Source organism: Odocoileus virginianus, chromosome 9 (assembly GCF_023699985.2).
Source record: "Odocoileus virginianus isolate 20LAN1187 ecotype Illinois chromosome 9, Ovbor_1.2, whole genome shotgun sequence".
In the NCBI taxonomy this organism is placed as follows: domain Eukaryota; kingdom Metazoa; phylum Chordata; class Mammalia; order Artiodactyla; family Cervidae; genus Odocoileus; species Odocoileus virginianus.
The window spans coordinates 18,860,813-18,884,275 of record NC_069682.1 but is presented as its reverse complement, the minus strand read 5'-3'; the positions used below and the strand labels follow the sequence as shown (position 1 = coordinate 18,884,275).

The window sequence follows — 23,463 nt, the reverse complement described above, 5'->3', positions numbered from 1 at the left end:
TTTTATCATTCATATTGCAAACTTTTTTATATCACAAAGCTTTGTTATGTTTTGAAACTTTTCTGCGACAAATACGTAATTTATTTTTTAAATTGTCTGTGATCCAGCAGGATCCTCTATGACCCACATCCCAGAATTTTAGAAACAAAAGCAAAAATAAACAAATGGGACCTAATGAAACTTAAAAGCTTTTGCACAACAAAGGAAACTATAAGGAAGGTGAAAAGACAGCCCTCAGAATGGGAGAAAATAATAGCAAACGAAGCAACAGACAAAGGATTAATCTCAAAAATATACAAGCAACTCCTCCAGCTCAACTCCAGAAAAATAAATGACCCAATCAAAAAATGGGCCAAAGAACTAAACAGACATTTCTCCAAAGAAGACATACAGATGGCTAACAAACACATGAAAAGATGCTCAACATCACTCATTATCAGAGAAATGCAAATCAAAACCACAATGAGGTACCATTACACGCCAGTCAGGATGACTGCTATCCAAAAGTCTACAAGCAATAAATGCTGGAGAGGGTGTGGAGAAAAGGGAACCCTCTTACACTGTTGGTGGGAATGCAAATTAGTACAGCCACTATGGAAATCAGTGTGGAGATTTCTTAAAAAGCTGGAAATAGAACTGCCATATGACCCAGCAATCCCACTTCTGGGCATACACCCCGAGGAAACCAGATCTGAAAGAGACACATGCACCCCAATGTTCATCGCAGCACTGTTTATAATAGCCAGGACATGGAAGCAACCCAGATGCCCATCAGCAGACGAATGGATGAGGAAGCTGTGGTACATATACACCATGGAATATTACTCAGCCATTAAAAAGAATTCATTTGAATCAGTTCTAATGAGATGGATGAAACTGGAGCCCATTATACAGAGCGAAGTAAGCCAGAACGATAAAGACCATTACAGTATACTAACACATATATATGGAATTTAGAAAGATGGTAACGATAACCCTATATGCAAAACAGAAAAAGAGACTCAGATGTATAGAACAGACTTGTGGACTCTGGGAGAAGGCGAGGGTGGGATGTTTCAAGAGAACAGCATCGAAACATGTATGTTATCTAGGGTGAAACAGATCACCAGCCCAGGTTGGGTGCATGAGACAAGTGCTCGGGCCTGGTGCACTGGGAAGACCCAGAGGGATCGGGTGGAGAGGGAGGTGGGAGGGGGGACTGGGATGGGGAATACATGTAAATCCATGGCTAATTCATTTCAATATATGACAAAAAGCACTGCAATGATGTAAAGTAATTAGCCTCCAACTAATAAAAATAAATGAAAAAAAAATTGTCTGTGATCATAACTAAGATTTTATCCTTATATATAAAACTAATAAAAATTGGGAAAAACAAATTTTGATGGTCATAAAAAATAAAATTGCATTGGAAATGTATTTCTTAATAGGATAGATAGGTTTTAAGTAGGTAATGAAGTAAAACAAAGACTTGTAAAATAACATACTTATAGAGGCAATAGAGGAGCATAGAAGGAGCAATGAGTCATTTTACTTGGTTGGTATGGGAAATGATCTCCAAAGAAAATGCCATTTATACCGGATCTTAAGTATTAAAAAGCATCCTTTGGGAAAATAAGGCAGAAAAAGAAAACTTGAGGCAGAGATAACAGTGTGTGCGAAGCGTGGAGAAAAAGGAGAAGATGACCTGTCGAGGCAAAAGATCTTTTTGGACATGTTATATTTGTGATGTCTGTTAGATATCCAGATGAACTCTGATGTCTTCTTGGCAGCTGAATTTAAGAATGTGGAATTTGGTAGGATAGGTTTGAACTTCTAATACACTATTCAAAGTCAATAAATTAACCCAAGCTTAGATGAGATCATATGGTAAGTGAAAGCAGGCAGAAAACAGAAGAATTTCAAGCACTGAGTGTTGGAGCACTCCAACATTACAAGGAGAAGGCACCAGTAAAGCAAAGTGAGAGTGATGGCAAGTGATATCTCAGAAACCAGATAAAGAAAATAGGTAATTCACTCTCACATACTGCCACAGAGAGAAGATGAGAAAAGAGAAATTATCATTTTTATTGTCTTTTAAAATTCCAGGTTAAAATGCCTTTCTAACCTAAGGGCTTCCTAGAAATGGTATTCAAAATTTCCAAAAAGATGTTTCTTTTCTTTTGTCATCCTTCTATTTTTTTTTTTTTCTTTACGGTATCTAGAAAATGCCGCCTTCTGTATTTTGTTACTAGGTCATTTGCTACATAGGGATTTTTGTCTGTTGCAACTTTTAGAGTGTATCATTTTATTTATTTTTTTTTCCATTTATTTTTATTAGTCGGAGGCTAATTACTTTACAGCATTGCAGTGGTTTTTGTCATACATTGAAATGAATTAGCCATGGATTTACATGTATTCCCCATCCCGGTCCCTCCTCCCACCTCCCTCTCCACCCGATCCCTCTGGGTCTTCCCAGTGCACCAGGCCCGAGCACTTGTCTCATGCACCCAACCTGGGCTGGTGATCTGTTTCACCCTAGATAACATACATGTTTCGATGCTGTTCTCTTGAAACATCCCACCCTCGCCTTCTCCCAGAGTCCACAAGTCTGTTCTATACATCTGAGTCTCTTTTTCTGTTTTGCATATAGGGTTATCGTTACCATCTTTCTAAATTCCATATATATGTGTTAGTATACTGTAATGGTCTTTATCGTTCTGGCTTACTTCGCTCTGTATAATGGGCTCCAGTTTCATCCATCTCATTAGAACTGATTCAAATGAATTCTTTTTAATGGCTGAGTAATATTCCATGGTGTATATGTACCACAGCTTCCTCATCCATTCGTCTGCTGATGGGCATCTAGGTTGCTTCCATGTCCTGGCTATTATAAACAGTGCTGCGATGAACACTGGGGTGCACGTGTCTCTTTCAGATCTGGTTTCCTTGGTGTGACTTCAGACTATACTACAAAGCCACAGTCACCAAGACAGTATGGTACTGGCACAAAGACAGAAATATAGATCAATGGAACAGAATAGAAAGCCCAGAGATAAATCCACGAACCTATGGTCACCTTATCTTTGACAAAGGAGGCAAGGATATACAATGGAAAAAAGACAACCTCTTTAACAAGTGGTGCTGGGAAAACTGGTCAACCACCTGTAAAAGAATGAAACTAGAACACTTTCTAACACCATACGCAAAAATAAACTCAAAATGGATTAAAGATCTAAATGTAAGACCAGAAACTATAAGACTCCTAGAGGAGAACATAGGCAAAACACTCTCTGACATAAATCACAGCAGGATCCTCTATGACCCACATCCCAGAATTTTAGAAATAAAAGCAAAAATAAACAAATGGGACCTAATGAAACTTAAAAGTTTTTGCACAACAAAGGAAACTATAAGCAAGGTGAAAAGACAGCCCTCAGATTGGGAGAAAATAATAGGAAATGAAGCAACAGACAAAGGATTAATCTCAAAAATATACAAGCAACTCCTCCAGCTCAACTCCAGAAAAATAAATGACCCAATCAAAAAATGGGCCAAAGAACTAAATAGAGTGAACTAATTTAGCAACATAACCTTTTAAAAATGTGCTTATACTATAATTTTGTGGGGTTTTGATATTAAAGTTACCACTGTGTATTTTTTTATTCATTTGTCAAATCTTTTTTTCCTAGCTTTTTTTCAGTTCTTCTTCTAAATATATTTTTGTTTAAAATTAAATATATGTGAAATAAAAATATATAATGTTTATACAATAAAAATATATATGAAATAAATATGTATATAGTAAACTTCTATATATGTATGTAATTGTATAAGTACTTTAAATTTAATGCTGTTTCCTATTTCTCTCTCTTAGCCTGGCCAACTTGATTTTCTTTTCTTTCTTGTAACTTCTTTCCTGCCCTCCATACTAACTTGGAATTTATATTACATAGCTCACTCTTTTTCTCATAAACATGTTGGTATATTGAAATAATATAATAATCAAGCCTCCTCAGGTGAAGAATAATTTACATCTTTTGGCTCATGGTTTGCTTCCTAAGTCATTGAACATGCCAAGCTATTAGTGTTTCTCAAGTAATGGGAAACCATGGTTCATCTTATAGCCTCTACTCTTGTGAATAATTACAAGCTCCTAGCAATACGAATGACCTTATAAAGTCTCTTTCCTCTGGGATTGTAGATTAAACCTGAAGGTCCTTTCTCACAGATTCCAAGGGGAAGTCCAAAGGCTTTCTGACAGGTTTCCTCAGGAAACCATGAAATTCTTGTATCCACAGTGGCCTGAATGAGAGATGGGCTTTGGACTTCTGTCCTTATTTCTTTGGGTGAGAATGACAATGGATTCCCACTCCTGAGCATAAGAGAATAGGGCTTGACATAAAGCCAACACCTTTCCACAGTGCCCTAGAGTTACTCTAAATCCGTATTCTAAAGCTGTTTTCATTTAACCTTATATCCAAAAATGAGTACCTGCATGTGACAAATGAACTGGATGCTAAATTTAACTGGAAATGAATCTGACACTAAGGTCATTAGAAATAATTTACATTGTTATTTGGCATTACAGAAAGACACATTATGCTTAAAATAAGGAACTGTACAAGAATAAGTCAAAGGATGGGTATTGCAAGATAACTGTGAAACAAAATATTTAAGAACCAAACAACCAGTAATAGGATTAATGGGGTTAATTAAATGAAGACAAGCCCATATACTGAATACTATATACTACACAGTATAAAATAGTGGCATAGTAATAATAATAGGTAGCATTCCTATAATGTCTTATGTGTCAGGCTTTGTGCAGAATGTCTTACGTATATTAACCTCTTTAAATCTCACAACAGCTCTAAGAGGCTCAATGAGTGCACTTATTTTCTCCATTTTAACAAAGAAGAAGCTGAAACACAGTCAAATTAATGGATTCACCCAATAATACACAACCAGTAAGTGGTAGATCTATAGTTACGTTGACTGATGTGAAAGAACAGCATGATATTTCATGAAGAGATTAAAGAAAACACACATACACAGTACAAAGTGTATTGTAAAGTGTAATTTACATTTCTGTAAGAAATAAATGTGTGCTTGTGTGTGTGTGAAACGAAAGCCATGTGGGTATAAACCATACTACTCAAGAGGAGGATTTAGGTGTTGGGATTTCTACTTTTTGCCTCATACACTATTTATGCTTTTAAAAAACTTTATTACAATACACGTGTCACTTCTGCAGTTCACCATTTAAAGAAATACAAATTTGAATGAAAAGGCTACCATATTACACTACGAAAAAAATGTTAAAAAGTCATATTTTTCACCCCTATGGAGCTGATAGCCCTCAGACCAGTTGTTTATATTGATGGTAATTACAGTTAGCTATTTGAAAAGTATTATTTATTATGAAAAGTAACATAATAAAATACTTACTGGCTTTCCAGTCAGTGAATTCCTTTATATTGCATTGGCCAAAAACTTCACGTGGGTTTTTTCCATAAGATCTTGTGAAAAATCCGAACAAAGTTTTTGGCCAACTCAATACATTTTGCTGCATTAATTTCCTTCCTTTAGTCTAGCTCTCTCTCAATCCTCTTGTCATATCTTCTCCCCCCACATCAGAGTTTCCTCACTTGAGAGAAACAAGTTTCAAACATCATCATCTGGATTTCAATTTTTAAAGTTTATTTAAGTACATGAGGATGTTGCCAAGAACGCAAAACTCTTTGCTTGCTCAGCTGAGACTAACTACAGTTGGGAGCTTTTGTCTAACCATCAGGGTTAGAAAAGAGAAAAACTGAAACCTCCTTATTGTAAACAGTTGACACTAAACAACGTTACCCACTCAGCTGATGTTCAATAAATATTTATGTCATCATTCTCAATTTCTTCCACAAGATTTTTAGAAATTAGTAATATATATCCTGTATTTCCATGAAGTTATAGTTTGTAGAAAGCAAATTTCCATGGAAACTGATACAGGGAAAAGTATAATTTTGCTAAGATGTTGTGAGTTAAATTATTTAGTGAATTTGAGAGCCAAAAACTTTGAGAAACACATTAATATTTCTGTTTCAACAATGTTAAAATAGTATAGTATTTCATCATAAAAATTTTTGTTGTTCTCCTTAGTAGACATGTTTGCTTTCTTTTAAAGTGATAAACAAATTTTCCTTAAATATTAATGTTGACTCAGAAGGATATAAGCATTTAAACAACTATTAATGAGTTTTTTCCAGATACTAATACTTCTGTGTGCTTTGTTATGACTTGAGTGTCAACCTGAAACCATTTCTGTAATAAGCAAAGTAATATATACACTGGTCTGTTAGATTAAAAAATCATAAACACAAATATAATGGAATATGCATCATTTCCTTTAGAATTTATGAAACTGTTTTACATGATATTCCCTAAAGGGTGAGAGGAAAAAAATCAAGCCATTTTTGATAGGTAATATAAATAATTCCCAGAAGAAATCATAAGAACTGTTTCTGATTATTTTTGCTTTAACTATGCAAATACATTCCTTATCTGTACCTTAACTTTATCTACTCATAAACATCCATTGAATAAACCAGAAAAAGGTTATACTTATGAATTAATTTTATTCTTGTCTTGTTAGAAAAGAAAACTATAGAATTTGAAATAAAAAGGGAGATAGAAAATACAGACACTAAGTTTATCTGAAATAGGATGACACCTATGTGAAATCTTTTTACAACCTGATATAAACATTAAAAACAAGAAATACTGAATATTATTAAAACTATATATCCCATACAATATAAAATGAATGTTGAGAGATATAAAATCATGTGAAGTCATTGATATTTTTCTAAATATATTCCTTTCTCACACTCAAACAGATAAATGTTAATACTGCCATTATTCACTGTTTTTACCGTAATAAACCACATGTTTCTTATGTTCTGTTAGATCAGCCTCAAGAAAAACAAGATGACTATAATAAATGTTTAAGAAAATTTAAAAAGGCAATTATTCTTACCGACACGCTGGACCATTTTTCTCCACCACACAAGTCCCACCATTTCTGCAGTAACCTCTTGGACATTCTAAAAAGAAGCAACCCAAAACCCACAATTAATTATACATATTACCAGGAAGAAGGAAGAAATATTACTATTAAAAAATATTAAACCTAATCATGGAGAATAAATTGCTTCCTACTTGCTAAAAGCACAAGAATTTGTTTAGGCTACTTTCCTGTACCCCCAAATTTGTTCAGTGCTCCCCACTGCTCTGGATGTGTTCATTCCTTATACATGACCAGAGCTTGGTCCTAAGACTTTCTTTCCCCATAGATTGGGTACAATCTACTTATTTAGAAGGTCTGTATGACGTTCTTGTGATGACACCAAAATGTTTTCTTTACTGCAACATTTCTTCACTTCCACACACCAGTCACTATATCATGGCAGATAAACGCTTCGCTGGGGTGACTGTCATTTTGATAAAATGTCACTCGTATGCAGACTCTTGTCCTACCCTCCATGTCTGTGACAGATGTCAACACAGCTCAGATGGATCCTCACCGCCCTGAACCTGCTTATTTTGCTGCTGGTATCATCCCTGAGTTCTAGGTTAGCATGAACATTTATTTTCAAAGATGGTTTGTTTATAAGTTAAAAAGAAGCTAAATAGTTTCATGCAGTCATGCCTGTAGGAGTGGTGAGTGTTGCTCTCCCAAATACACTACCACATGTGTAAGACAGGGAGCTAGCGGGAGGCTTTAGCTCCGAGTGCTCTGTGACAACCAGGTGGGATGGGATGGGGGCTGGGGGTGGGAGGCTCAAGAGGGGGGAGATGTATGTATGCATAATAGCTGATTCACATTGTTGTCCACCAGAAACTAACACAACAGTGTAAAGCAATTATACTTCAGTAAAAAAAGAAGTGGTTAGTGGTTTCAGCTCTTTGCTTAACACTGTCTCCTTGTATTGTCACTACATGATCCGGATCCATTGAAACGTGCCAATTTCCCCACTCACTTGACCCCCTCCTTACTCTTTTTGGCTTCTTCACACCTCCTCTCTTGTAGGAGACAATTCTTCTCTGATTAGGCTATCATAACTCTAGTAGTTGAGAAGCCTATACTGCTTTTCATGTGTAATCAACACATCTATTTTGAGCTCCTATTCTACACCTGGCACTTGGCTAGGCACTGCATATGGAATGATAAATAATACAGGAAGCTTCATAGCTGTTAAGGCTGAGGGTACTGGAGCCAGACCACCTGAGTTGAAATCCCAGCTCAGTATATGATCTGTGTGGTTCAGAGTGAGGTAGTTAATCTCTCTGTGCCTCAGGTTTCTCTCTGTTAAACAGGGTTAATAATAGTACCTATCTCATGGGGCTGTTGAGAATGTTAATAGAACATCAGGCTCATAATATGTGCTTAAGAAATGTTGATCTAAAAATGATATAGGCACAGCCTCTGCTCTCATTGACCTTCCAGCTTCATAGAGGATGTAAAAAGTGACTAGGGAATGAAAATATGGCATTAAAAGTAGTCTACTTTGTAATGAATGTAACAAGGGTAATGGGGACACCAAGGAGAGAACCTAAGTCAAATTTGACCAATAAGGAAAAGTTCCAGAAGAGCTTTTATTTGGATAGGGGTGTGTGTGTGTGTGTGTGTGTGTGTGTGTGTGTGTGTTAAGGTAAACATAAAGACACAGAGGTCTGAGAAGAGACTGGTGTATTTGAGAAACTGAGGGACGTTCCACCAGACTGGGTTGTTGATAATACAAAATATGAGAGAAGGTCATAGACACACAGGGACCAGATCATCTGGATTCAGTGAGTCTAAACTTTACCCTAGGAGACTAGGATCTTAAGAAGGAAGTGGTATGGCTTATGCTTTAGAAGGATAATTCTGGCTACAGAGTTTACAGTCAACAGAAGGGCCAAGGCAAAAAATCTGGGTGTACGACACAATCCAGAATGCCTGAATGAAAGGGACGGAATGGGAGTATTCAGAATTGTGGGAATTTATGAGATATTTAAATACTGGGACTGAAACATTTTGGGAAAGTCAAGGATGATATTCAAATTTCTGACCGGGTTACTTATTAATTGATGGCTTGATTCCTTGAGTTGTGGAATTTATGGGGAAGGAAGATTTTAAAGCGAACAATGATGCTGTGTTTAGGTGCCCAAGGGACATCCAAATGGAAGTATTCAGTGGGCAGGTTTGTATATTAACATAGATAGAGAAACCATTTACTTGGGCAGAGGAAGGATGATGTTCATGAGGCAGAGCAGAGAAGTAAAGAGGAGAAATAGAGCCATTAGGTGGGTATTATCCACCAAAGGAAACCGTGAGTCTAAAGAGTCAGATCGTCAGGTCAGTCACTGAAAGTTCAGAAGAGGCTGGTAGAGGCATTAGAAAAGAGGAAAGCAGGGAAGAAGAAAGGTTGCATTCTGGAAACAAACTTGAAATATACCACATGTTTAGTATACATTTCGTTTCAAAACTTTCCAGTGTTTTGCTTTTCTGGGGTATATTTCCTGTCCTGCTTTTGCCAAATTCTCCTATGTAACTTCAAGAGGAAAGGGCAGGGCTAGAGATGAGCATAAAGAGCTGCCCCCCTCAGGCATTGAAGGCAGACTTGACTGAACAGAGCAGATATGAAATTTCCTTCATAAGTAAGATATCAGCTGGCCTGACTAAAAATACCCTATCAATTTGATATAAATAGATATATACCTTGTTAGAGTAACCATTTTATTATTATTGATATTTTTTGTCTTCAGTTCAGTTCAGTCGCTCAGTCGTGTCCGACTCTTTGCGACCCCATGAATCGCAGCATGCCAGGCCTCCATGTCCATCACAAACTCCTGGAGTTTACTCAAGCTCATGCCCATCGAGTTGGTGATGCCATCCAGCCATCTCATCCTCTGTCGTCCCCTTCTCCTCCTGCCCCTAATCCCTCCCAGCATCAGGATCTTTTCCAATGAGTCAACTCTTTGCCTGAGGTGGCCAAAGTACTGGAGTTTCAGCTTCAGCATCAGTCCTTCCACTGAACACCCAGGACTGATCTCTGTTAGGATGGACTAGTTGGATCTCCTTGCAGTCCAAGGGACTCTCAAGAGTCTTCTCCAACACCACAGTTCAAAAGCATCAATTTTTCGGTGCTCAGCTTTCTTCACAGTCCAATACTCACATCCATACATGACCACTGGAAAAACCATAACCTTGACCAGACAGACCTTTGTTGGCAAAGTAATGTCTCTGCTTTTTAATATACTATCTAGGTTGGTCATAACTTTCCTTCCAAGGAGTAAGCGTCTTTTAATTTCATGGCTGCAATCACCATCTGCTGTGATTTTGGAGCCCCCCAAAATAAAGTCTGACACTGTTTCCACTGTCTCCCCATCTATTTCCCATGAAGTCATGGGACCAGATGCCATGATCTTAGTTTTCTGAATGTTAAGCTTTAAGCCAACTTTTTCACTCTCCTCTCTCTCTTTCATCAAGAGGCTTTTTAGTTCCTCTTCACTCTCTGCCATAAGGGTGGTGTCATGTGCATATCTGAGGTTACTGATATTTCTCCTGGCAATCCTGATTCCAGCTTGTGCTTCTTGCAGACCAGCGTTTCTCATAATGTACTCTGCATTTAAGTTAAATAAGCAGGGTGACAATATAAACTCCTTTTCCTATTTGGAATCAGTCTGTTGTTCCATGTCCAGTTCTGACTGTTGCTTCCTGACCTGCATACAGGTTTCTCAAGAGGCAGGTCAGGTGGTCTGGTATTCCCATCTCTTTCAGAATTTTCCACAGTTTATTGTGATCCACACAGTCAAAGGCTTCTGTGTAGTCAATAAAGCAGAAATAGATATTTTTCTGGAACTCTCTTGCTTTTTTGATGATCCAGCGGATGTTGGCAATTTGATCTCTGGTTCCTCTGCCTTTTCTGAAACCAGCTTGAACATCTGGAAGTTCACAGTTCACATATTGCTGAAGCCTGGCCTGGATAATTTTGATGATTACTTGACTAGCATGTGAGATGAGGGCAATTGTGCGGTAGTTTGAGCATTCTTTGGGATCGCCTTTCTTAGGGATTGGAGTGAAAACAGACCTTTTCCATTCCTGTGGCCACTGCTGAGTTTTCCAAATTTGCTGGCATATTGAGTGCAGCACTTTCACAGCATCGTCTTTCAGGATTTGAAATAGCTCAACTGGAATTCCATCACCTCCACTAGCTTTGTATGTAGTGATGCTTTCTAAGGCCCACTTGACTTCACATTCCAGGATGTCTGGCCCTAGGTGAGTGATCACACCATTGTGATTATCTGGGTTGTGAAGATCTTTTTTGTACAGTTCTTCTGTGTATTCTTGCCACCTCTTCTTACTATCTTCTGCTTCTGTTAGGTCCATACCATTTCTGTCCTTTATCGAATCCATCTTTGCCTGAAATGTTCCCTTGATATCTCTAATTTTCTTGAAGAAATATCTAGTCTTTCCCATTCTGTTGTTTTCCTCTATTTTTTTGCACTGATTGTTCAGGAAGGCTTTGTTATCTCTCCTGGCTATTCTTTGGAACTCTGCATTCAAATGGGAATATCTTTCCTTTTCACCTTTGCTTTTCGCTTCTCTTCTTGTCACAGCTATTTGTAAGGCCTCCTCAGACAACCCTTTTGCCTTTTTGCATTTCTTTTCCATGGGTATGGTCTTGATCCTGTCTCCTGTACAATGTCCTGAACCTCCATCCGTATATTTAATCTCCCTCCAGTAAGAGCTGTGTTTTAATAAGAAAAAAATAGAAGTCTGATACTCCACAGTGTCAACATATAATACACAAGTGCAGATTTTTTTCGGGAGTGATTAAAATTTGCTTTGATGCTTGCTTTACATCAGAAAGACTTTGTGGGAATCTAAGTATGCATTTTCTTGCACAAGAGAGTGGAGCACAGCGGAAAGAACACAGGCATCGGCTGCAATAAAGAGAATCCTGGTGTCTGGGTGAACAAAGATTTGTAGATTATCTCTGCGAGAAGTAGGTTTCTAAGCTTTTGCCTCAAAACCAAGTTCTTTATAAAGATAACGGGCAGAAACAGTACAAGCACTTTCATCTTTAATTTACTCAAAATAATTTACAGCAGAGAGCAGAGAGTGAAATGGGGAAAGACACAGACACCAGATAGTAATGAAGATACAAAAAATATTTAGTAGATAAATGAATAGTTGGCAGCTAGAAATTCATAAGCTGGATGTTAGAATTAGCACCACAAATATCTCCCTGCCTTGTACCCTCTTGAGTTGTTTATCATGACTATGTGTCTGGAAGCCTATACAACTCACTGTTAACCATGTGGAAATACCATTCTGGAAAGGATTCACATTCAATCTCACTCTCGTGTATGACTTTGGATAAGCAGAAAACACATATAAGTTGGATAAGTGATGAGTACAAAAACAAAAGTAACTTCTAAGCTTAAATCTAAATAATCTGCAGTTAGGCACACACACATATATATATTTATATAAAATATTTTTACACATATATATTTATAAAATATGCTTATATATCTTTATATAATATTTGGGCTTCCCTCGTGGCTCAGCTGGTAGAGAATCCATCTGCCTTGTGAGAGACCTGGGTTGGGAAGATTCCTTGGAGAAGGGAATGGCTACCCACTCCAGTAGTCTGGCCTGGAGAATTCCATGGACTGTATAGCACATGGGGTCGCAAAGAGTCAGAAACAACTGACTTCACTTTCACTTTTCACTTTATATAATATTTATATATAATATAATCATATATTTTTATATTTGTATTTTATTTATATATTTTTTTCCCTTCTCAGTTGCATGGAAACTGGAGTAGTGATGACTATTCTATGGTGGACTATAGGGAAGACTGACAATCACGTGAGTCCTGGTTTTCCCTCTGTGATACATGACTTAGTTAATGATTTATGTATTGTTGTTGGGTTAGGTATTTTAGGTATACAATTCTTCATGTTTAAAATGAAGATGACCTTCTTTTATAGGACTTCTGGGAGGATAAATTGAAAGGACTGATGCTGAAGTTCCAGTACTTTGGCCACCTGATGTGAAGAACTGAATCTTTGGAAAGGACCCCGATGCTGGGAAAGATTGAGGGCAGGAGGAGAAGGGGATAACAGAGGATGAGATGGTTGGATGGCTTCACCGACTCAATGGACATGAGTTCAAGCAAACTCCATGAGTTGGTGATGATCACAGAAGCCTGGTATACTGCAGTCCATGGGATCACAAAGATTCGGACACAACTGAACAACTGAACTGAACATTTTTATAGCAGTGAATGGTATGAATAAAGTATTAAATGATTGTTTTCATCTATTTCCCCATATTTGGTGTTCTTTTTTAAAAATGATACAAGTTATTTATTTATTTGGCTCTGCTGGGTCTTAGTCGCCACACGCAGGATCTTCAAACTTCATTGTGGCATGCCGGATCCTTAACTGGGGCATGTGAGATCTAGTTCCCAACCAGGAATCAAACCTGAATCCTCTGCTTTGGGAGTATGGAGTCTTGGCCCCTGGACCACAAGGGAAGTCCTATTTGGGGGTTCTTTGAGTTTACCATGGAACTTAATTTCTATTACCACTGCTCTCTCCAAATTCTCTTATTTTCCCCCTTCTATCATCAAGATCACCATCATCACTACCGTTTACAGAAGACCTGCTCTATCGGAGACAAACAGCAAGAGTCTCAAGCATTTTACTGATCTTACTTCATTTAATCCTCACAGCATTAAGTGGTATAACCCTATATCCCATACTTATCTTCTTCTTCTTTTTTTTTGTTAAACAGAGGAAGAACCTGGTTAATAGTATAATTTGCTTAAGTTACCAGCAAGGGAACACCAGATGTTTAACTAAATTTTGGTCCTCTAGTTCTAAATCCTGTTAGTCTAAAGACATCAAATAATTTGCTATTCAGTTCAGAATTTCTACCGCCCCTTGTGTTTCTTGATATCATGTGGTATTTAGGCACTGCCATGGATTAAAATACATATACACAGTACACTGTATGTAGTTTCAGAAGCTCTATGGATTATGAGTTCACCAGAAAATTGTGCAGCAAACTAAATTCCTAGTGGGTAGAGACTTTTCTTTATCTTGAAATCCCAGCTCAGGGACAGCAGGGGGGATTAACTGCATTTCAGAAACTTGAAATAGCTTCACAAGTACTTGTATGAGAAATTTTTGTGTTATGTTTTGGTTTAGTTTTCAGAACCTCTGAAACTTTATTAAGCTATGTTATTATTTTGTTGTTAAAATATTAAATTAATACTATCTCATCTGATAACTGTATATTTTGTGTGCCTTTCCCTAATTCGCCTTCAAATAATGATTATCATAATTACAGTATCACTTTAACCTAATCTTTATTAACTATACTACTGCAAATGACTGGAAAAAGACTTTCAATGTAAATTAACTCAGACATATTCTGTTTAATAATTTTCTTTGCCTAAGCAACCAAAACTTGAAAATATTCCTTCTTAGTATAACTTGGGAACAAATAGGACTCGTTGAAATATACTTAACCTGTAACACTCATGCAGTGCCTGAGCTTGATGTTTTGGTTAATGACTTAAACCTTGAGGTGAGGGGAGACCAGCTGCTAACCATCTGTTGTGTGACCACTGGGAGAATTATTGGATGCTGTAAGATTGGGCTCATAAATGTCTGTGAAATGCTGACTTTAAGAGAATATGAGATTTTAAAAGAGGAAGGTATAATATGCATGGACACATTTTAGCATGGATGAGTTATAAAGGCATTCATAAAAACAGAAACATTAACTTTATCATATTTGATTGATAAACTAAAGGGCATAAAAATATAAATAAGTGAATACATAATATAATATGGATCTTTTTTATGAAAACCATTTCACTAGTTCTTTATTTCATTCTAACCCAACAGCTGTGGCAATATGACCTATACTCTGTAAATGAACTAAGTGAACTGGCGAGTGATTGAAATGACAGATGACAAAAATGTGTACTATAATATTATCTACAGATTGTCCATCATACAGTATGAATGACAGGTCTTCTGTTTTCCTGACCGTATTTTAAAAGATAGAAAATGTCAAAGTAGACAGTGAACTATAACATGTTACAATATACTTGTTCTCATATAGAACTATCTTGAAAACAACCTCTGTTTTATATAGATAAATATGAGTACTGGACATAAGGGCTAAATCTTCATAAGTTTAAAGAATGGACTTATTTCATTATTACCATTCTTATTCTCTTCAGAGTAAGATCTCTCTTCAGAGGGTAAGAACACTTTCTTTTGTATATCTGATCTGATGTATAAGCATGCCTAGTAGAGATATAAAGTCAAAGAGCATTCATTTTGCATATTTTATGGGATCAGATTTGCCCACTTCTTGATTTCCCTTCGTGCTCATAAAATTCAGTGCTGTGCAAGAACTCATTTTTAGCAGTATAAAAAATATTTTTGCATTATGATTTGATTTTAAATATCTTGCCTTTGTTGCTTATCTCATAATGTTTTTCTATCTTGAAAGATACAAAGAATATATTCTGTCCTAGTTTTGATATGAAATATCCCCAGTTTATTTATAAAATGTGATTGAATATATCTTTTATCACCAGTCCATATTATCTTTTAGTTGTGACATTTACATTGCCTCTATCTTTTATTTTACATATCCTGGCAAAATAAAAATTCAATTACTCAGGAGAGATGTTAACAATGTGCCACAACAAATTAGAGGCTATTAAAGCAGTTTTGATAAAAGTATAATCACAAAAACACATTATCAGTTCTTATAAATATTCTGGGGTCATAAGAAAGAAAAATGTTTAAAAGCGAGTCTAAAGTTTCATAAATTGACTTTTAAGCATGACTAGATCATGCAAATAGGGAGTTCTTAGGAAGAGGTGAGAAAAATGCACAATTAAAAAATATTAATAACATATTAGATTATGTAGGGGTTATATAAGATTAGATTATGTAGGGTTATTATAGAAACCAGCAATTTGCATAGAGGAGATTATTAAATGTTAATTATGCTAAGTTATATTAAATTAAAATTGTTTGATTTTTATTTTGTGAACATTTTTAAATGGAGTATGCATGAGTTCATTGTATTATATACTGTTCATTTTTATAAATGTGGCAAAATAACCTTAACATTCTTCCTGCCACTAAGCCAATAACAGAAATGTAATTATTCTATGTTTGCTATTATTTAGAATTTCTAGTTTTAATATTTTTATTGTGCACAGGTGAAGTTACTGACTTATATCACAAAGAATATTTTAATGGATAGTTACCTAAGCAGCTGGATTCATCAGGTTGGAAATCCATGCAGTCTGCAAAACCATCACAGCGCTTGTGCACTGGGATACAGCTGTTAGAAGAAGAGCATGTCAAAGCTCCATGAGAACAGCTCTCGTTGGCTGAAGGAAAGAAGAATAATAATCACTTAAAAAATGGATTTCTTCTATAATATAAGCCAATTCATTTTATCCTTCATTTCTCTAGCCTTATTGTTTTTAAAATATTTAAAAATCTATTCTGTATTGGAGTATAGTCGATTGTGATAGTAACAGGTGAACAACACAGGGACTCAGCCACACATATACCTGTATCCATTCTCCCTCACATTGCCCCTTGCCTCCAGGCTGCCACCTAATACTGATCAGAGTTCCTAGTTGTAGCCTTAGTTTTAAACTATAGAGCTCTTAATGAAGAAAACTTCAATTTACTAAAATTTCCTAAAAAAACTGTCAATAGAATCATCGTCCAGCTGTGCATCATGTAGTATTATTCATGTATGTATGTATAAAATGCTTTGTGTATGTTTGATGGTCTGAACTGACTTTAGACTAGTCAACTTTAATATCAAGGCAGATCTCTGTCTGTACTTCTGTTGCTCCCCTAACATCTCTATATTAGGAACTATTGAATTAGCAGAGACTGTAACTTGTTTGAATGTTCATCCATTTCCACCTGGGTCATAAGCCATGGGTAGTCACTGGGTATCTGTTAGATCCAGGTGATGGTGAAGGTCACTGCAGCCCAAGGTACTATGACTACATGCCTTGATAGCACTGTCAATGCATGATGTAGGTATTTCACTACTTCCAGAGTCTCCTGCTGGCTTGATTTCAAGGGGCAAGCATAAGTCTTGTGCATAAGACTTTGGCTATTTCAGAAAACTGCCTTTATGGATGCCCATTATGACTACTGACAGCTCAATGGCAATCTAGTCCTGAAGAGTATTTGACCTTCCTCAGATGCTACTCTTAGTCCTGTACTGTATTCTTGTATCCCTTATTTGAATATTTTAACCCAAAGTTGCTGCCAAAAACTTATAAAAGACTAATCTATGAAGTTACTTCTACTAGAATAAAGACAATTAAGCTCAAATTTTTCAAGCTAAAATGATAGTTTTAGAATACTCAGGAGCAAATTTCCCCATGTATAGGTCTTGCACAGATTTTGTCAGTTATGTCACAATTTTCTTTTTTAAGTATACTTATGGGTTGGAAGGAGTTGTTTATTTGAATCAAAGGTTATTGACAAGTTTAGTTTGAGAACTGTCTATAACCACTTAATGTCAAGTAGGACATAAAAATGTTTTTAACAGCATATATTTTCATTGACTAAAACTGCTGGCTCTGAAAAATTCAAGTGATACTCTTCATTGAGTGATTCTTCCTGCTAGAACATTAATTCCCACCAATAAATAATATTGAGCTGCCTTACTGTAAGTAAGAGATTATGCTTAGCACTTCCACTGGTAAGTGCAGGAAAGAGATTTTGAAAACAGTAATCAAAACACATGGAGCAACAAAATGAAGATAACAATATAAGAATGATCAATGTTTCAAAGTAAATATGAGAAATGTCATAAGCCAGACTTAGCTAGAAAAGCATTGGAATAGGTAAGTATGACAGAAACAAGAGATTCCTTTAGTATAGGGAAGTCTGTAAAGGGTTAAAGTAGCAATACAGTCTTGAGATATTCTTTACATTTTAACTTACATTTTAATGCTTCCAGAGAAAAGCCATTTAGCAGAGTGGGAATCAAATCTACAGATTGGGAATCAATACTTTTGATATTGGAATAGTAAGTAAAGCAGTTTGCCTAGGCTGGATAATTTCTGTGAAGAGGTAGGAGAGACAAATCTACAACCAAAGTATGAAACCAGACTGTAGAAATGGCTAAAGTGCTAGGAGAAAAAGCTAGAGAAAAAGCTCTTTAAGTTTTTCCAAAGGGTAACATAATTTTAGGATATACATTGACAAGATAAATAATATTCCAAACCAAATAAACTAAGAAACAGAATAATTTTCCAACTCTTATAAGATGAAGAGATGTTTGTAAAAATAAGAAAAAAAAGGATTGTGTCTCTAGAGCCTGCAAGCCACATTTACTGAAGCATGCATGCCTACAGCCTGCGCTCCACAACGAGAGAAGCCACCACAGTGAGAGGCCAGGTCATGGTAACTGGAGCGTAGACCCGCCAGCAAGAAGACCCAGAGCAACCCAAAATAAGTTTAAAAATATGAATGTGTGACTAAAAACATGCATCAATATATCCATGCATGTATGTATACGACAAAGGTCCCCATGGTCAAAGCTACGGTTTTGCTGGTAGTCATGTACAGATGCGAGAGTTGGACCACAAAGACTGACAGCTGACAAATTGATGCTTTCAAACTGTGGTGCTGGGGAAGATACTTGAGAGACGCTTGGACTGCAAGGAGATCAAATAGTCAATTCTAAAGGAAATCAACCCTGGAGATTCATTGGAAGGACTGATGCTGAAGCTCCAATACGTTGGCCACCTAATGGGAAGAACTGACTCATTGGAAAAGACCCTGATGCTGGGAAAGATTGAGGGCAGGAGGAGAAGTGGGGGACAGAGGATAATATGGTTGGATGGCATCACTGACTCAATGGACATGAGACTGAACAAACTCCGGGAGATTGTGAAGGACAGAAAAACCTGGTGTGCTGCCATCCATGGGGTCTCAAAAAGTCAGACACAACCGAGCAATTGAACAACAGCAATGTATGCATATGCATTTTATCATTGTTTTGAATTGCTAGGAGCTGCGAGATCATATGAGAGAACAGTTTTAAGGTTTTAAATAATATGTTGAAATTTGTATACAAAGACGATGGTGTTTATCTTCTTGAAGAGCATTATTTTGGACCCTTCTTTTCTCAGAAACACTAATCCAATTCATATTCCTTAACCCAATTTTCAATATGACTGAGAGCTTAGTTTCAAATTTATGGTACAGTGAAAAGTTCTAACTTGTAAATAATATAAGTGTTCAACCATAGCCCAAGTAGCATTGAAAGTCATAAAATATATATAAGAAAACACATGGTTTCAATTTGTACAAAATTTTATTCTTTTCTTTTTATAGAAAATTTACAGTTTAGTTTGAGAACTGTAGATAGATATTTTAGATAATTTAAAATTAAAATAATTAAAATTAATAATAATAATAATAATAATTTAAAATTGGCCTTTCACTTAATGAAATTAGAAACTAAAATCTTAGTTTCTGTGGCATTTTAAATGATATAATATTAAAGTTAATGAATACTTATTAATTGTGTTTTCAAAGTAGGTGGAAAACCTACTTTTACATATGTGATGAATACTTATCAACACCTACACAGCAAAGGACTGAAAGTAGGAAAACAAATGGAATTATTCCTTTCTTTTTATCCATTATTAATACATATACAACAAAACATTTTCCAAAATTAGTCCAAATAAGCTATAAATAAAATTTATAGGAAAATCAGGTTTCAAGATGTTTCCTTGGACAATATCAACTTTTGCCACATTCTCTTTCAAACATTATGGTTTCATGGCTATAAAAATACTTATTTCAATCTGTCATCACCCTAGAGGTTGATACTCTTTCGAACCAAAATAAACTAAGTACCACAGTGCATTTTATGGCTTTTAGCTCATTTGCTTAGGTAGACGATACATCAAAAATAAACAGCTGGTGAATGATGGCTCACCAAAGTTACTTCTGTAAAGTAATATCCCTTTTGAAGATTATATCTGCTACATAAGAAATATACACAAGAGTAAAGCATATGTGACTATGGTTGTGTATCTATTTACTATTAAAATGAAATGTCATATATGTAGCAGATTAACATTTCTAACATTAGAGGCGCTATGGTTTTGTGCCATGAGAATGAAGGTGACAAGCCCTTCAAGGCAGATGCACCCCTAGCATGAAGCAGGATGGATATGTACTCTGTCCCTGAACAAAACCAATCTGTACTCTTATTAAAATACCTTAGCAGCTTAAATAATTTTAATAAAACTATAAAGATAATTTAATGTGGAAAGGATAATAATGCTTATATTATGTAATTTGCCACATTAATTTATTTAATTCTTGAATACCTCTGTAAAACAGACTTAACCACTATGATTTTCATGTTGAATAAACTGAGGAACACTTTTGTAAGAAGCTGTCAAATACAAAGGATAACCTTTATACATAGGGTGCTGAGATAATAGCTAACAAATTGAAAGTGAAAGTCGCTTAGCTGTGTCCGACTCTTTGTGACCCCATGAACTATACAGTCCATGGAATTCTCCAGGCCAGAATTCTGGAGTGGGTAGTCTTTCCCTCCTCCAGAGGATCATCCCAACCGAGGGATCGAACCCAGGTCTCCTGCATTGCAGGTGAATTTTTTACCAGTTGAGCCACAAGGGAAGCCCAAGAACACTGGAGTGGGGAGCCTATCCCTTCTCCAGGGGATCTTCCTGACCCAGGAATCGAACCGGGGTCTCCTCATTGCAGGCGGATTCTTTACCAACTGAGCTATCAGGGAAGCAACAAATTGAAAGGCCAGCAATAAAACTGTTGATAAAGGTTGGTTTACAAGTCTTAGGAGCACAACCCCACTCCTAATTTTCAGAAGTGGCATTTAACTTCGTAAAATACATCAACTACTTCTGGAATATAAACAAAAAAGTTGTGTGTGCTCAGTTGCTCAGTCGTGGCCAACTTTTTGCAACCCTGTGGACTGTAGTCTGCCAGGCTCCTCTGTCCATGGGATTCTCCAGGCAAAAATATTGAAGTGGGTTGCCATGCCCTCCTCCAGAGAATCTTTCCAACCCAGAGATTGAACCCGCATCTCTTGCATTTCCTTCATTGGCAGGTGGATTCTTTACCACTAATATCACCTGGGAATCCCATCAATTAAAGTTAGATAGCAGTAAAACCATTCACCTCCCCATCTACTGGTCACAGTTATCTCTCTGATTGATAGAGAGCATCCATGTGCCTCTCTTGATCCATCTCCATCTTCTCTCCTTGCTCTGGACCCTAGGAGGCAGGACATCTTTTTTTGTCTTCTAGCTTTGGTTGGGTTTGATTGATGGGTACTACCAGTGGGAGGTTAATTCAGAGGAAGAGACTATGAGATTACCAGTGGTTAGCTGCTCCCATTACAGATGCCACAAGTAGCTCTCCTTGACTCTAGATTCAAACAACTCTTCCCTCCTCTCTCATCCTTTGTTCTAGGGGTGATAAAAGACCTCCTTGTGGTTTTCCTATGCATATTATTTCCCTAATAAATAATTCCTTTACTGAAATAGTCTAAAATTACACAATATCAACATGCCATCTATTTCTTGTTAGGACACTGACTGACACGTCTGATGAAATAAAAATCTTCATGGTGAATAGATTTCTTTCAGAAAATATCAATGAGAAGAATGTTTCTAGTTTTGGGTTATTTTCCCATATCATTAAACCATACTTATTTTTTTCCACTTTAAGGAAATTGGATATTTTTGGTCAAACAAAAGTATCACTAACTGAAGCGATACTTTTATAAAAAATATGTTATCAATGGAAATACATGATTAAATATGAATTATTTTTAAATGTTGGACTTACCATATGCTCTGTTTAAGCATTCTGATCACTAAACATGTATTTTTGCAAAAATAAAAGACTTTTAAATATCAATTGCTATCAATTTTCCTATATAAAATTTCAAACTTTTCAGAATTATGTTCCTACAATGTTTAAAAACATGCAAGTCTCACAAAACAAACCAATCAATGAAACCTCTTATTTTGTCTTATATTCCAGTCTCAATGCCATCTTCTTGAAGGGGTTTTCTATAGCTGGCTTCCCTCTATGATTTCTCATCTTCTCCACAAAAGGCTGATGTCACAAATCTGTCCTCCCACTCCACAGGGTGTTACCTCTCCAGGATCACAGCAACTACTTTAGCTTTTTCCCAGTCTAAAAATTTTTAGTTCTAATTTTATGTGATCTTGCAGAAACATCTGAACCTGTTCATACCCTCTGATACATAGATTTCTACCTTTGATTTAAGATCATCATTCTCTTTTGATTGCCCTCCTATGTCTATGACCACATCTCGCTGTCTTTTGATTTTTTTTTTTAAACTATCCTTTAGATGTTCCTTAAGATCTGTCTCCCCCCTTAACTTTTTCCTCTATTATCTCATTTACAGCCACAGTCTGAATCCTTGTATGCTAATAGCTTTGTATCTTTAAATATCATCCTTGAGCTCATTCCTGAGCTCCACACACCCATTTCAAAACATATTCTGAATGTTTCCATGTGGATATGCCAGAGATAACATAAATAAAATATGTTTAAAGGTGAAGCCACATTCTTACCCTAAGTCCTTCTCTTCCTATTTTTCCCAGCTCAAGAAATGGCAGATTAGCTGTCTTGTTGCCTAGATCAGAAACTTGGAAACTATTATTGATTTCTTTCTCCTGTTCTTCACTTGAATATCTCTTAAATCTATTCATCCTGTGCATCATACCATTAACCTAATCAACCCCTTACTATTTCAAGTGTGACATCTCCTAACCAGGCACCCATCCTAATTCCAATCCATTCCATGTACCACTTAAACACTTACTTATCACTGACATGATAGGGTGGACTCTTCAAGACCTAGTCCCTGCTTATCTCTCCCAACTTATTTCTACATTTTTCACCACAGACTATATGAAATATTCTTCGATCAAACAACTTCTCCTCTATTCTTGGAACATTCTCACCAGAATCAAACATTTCAAATTGGCTAATGACTATCTGTCTTTCCAAATTTGACTCTGTGATCACTTTTCATGTTAAAATTTATAGACACTCTGGCAGCATAGTTAGGGAGTACCCTGTGTTATTCAATAACACTTTGGTTATCTCTCACAGAACTTACCACATGGTATCCCAACTATCATTTACTACCCTCCTTCACTAATATACAATGTATCTAACAACCTGAGTTTGTTTCCAGTCATGTCCATTGGATCATCAAGGCCCAATACAATGTGTGGTATAAATTACATCCTTAAGGTCTGTCTAGTCAAGGCTATGGTTTTTCCAGTGGTCATGTATGGATGTGAG

The 23,463-nt window shown here is 36.4% G+C and overlaps 1 protein-coding gene across 1 annotated transcript in view; it reads right to left on the bottom strand.

The window, feature by feature from the left end:
• Nucleotides 1-23,463, bottom strand: part of MALRD1 (MAM and LDL receptor class A domain containing 1) — a 518,391-nt gene that overhangs the window by 83,083 nt on the left and 411,845 nt on the right. Inside the window, exons 36-37 of the mRNA XM_020872693.2 lie at nucleotides 16,335-16,460; nucleotides 7,007-7,073 (exon numbers count right to left, since the gene is read on the bottom strand). Coding sequence (XP_020728352.2) covers nucleotides 7,007-7,073; nucleotides 16,335-16,460 — 193 coding nt within the window. The remainder of the gene's footprint in view (nucleotides 1-7,006; nucleotides 7,074-16,334; nucleotides 16,461-23,463) is intronic.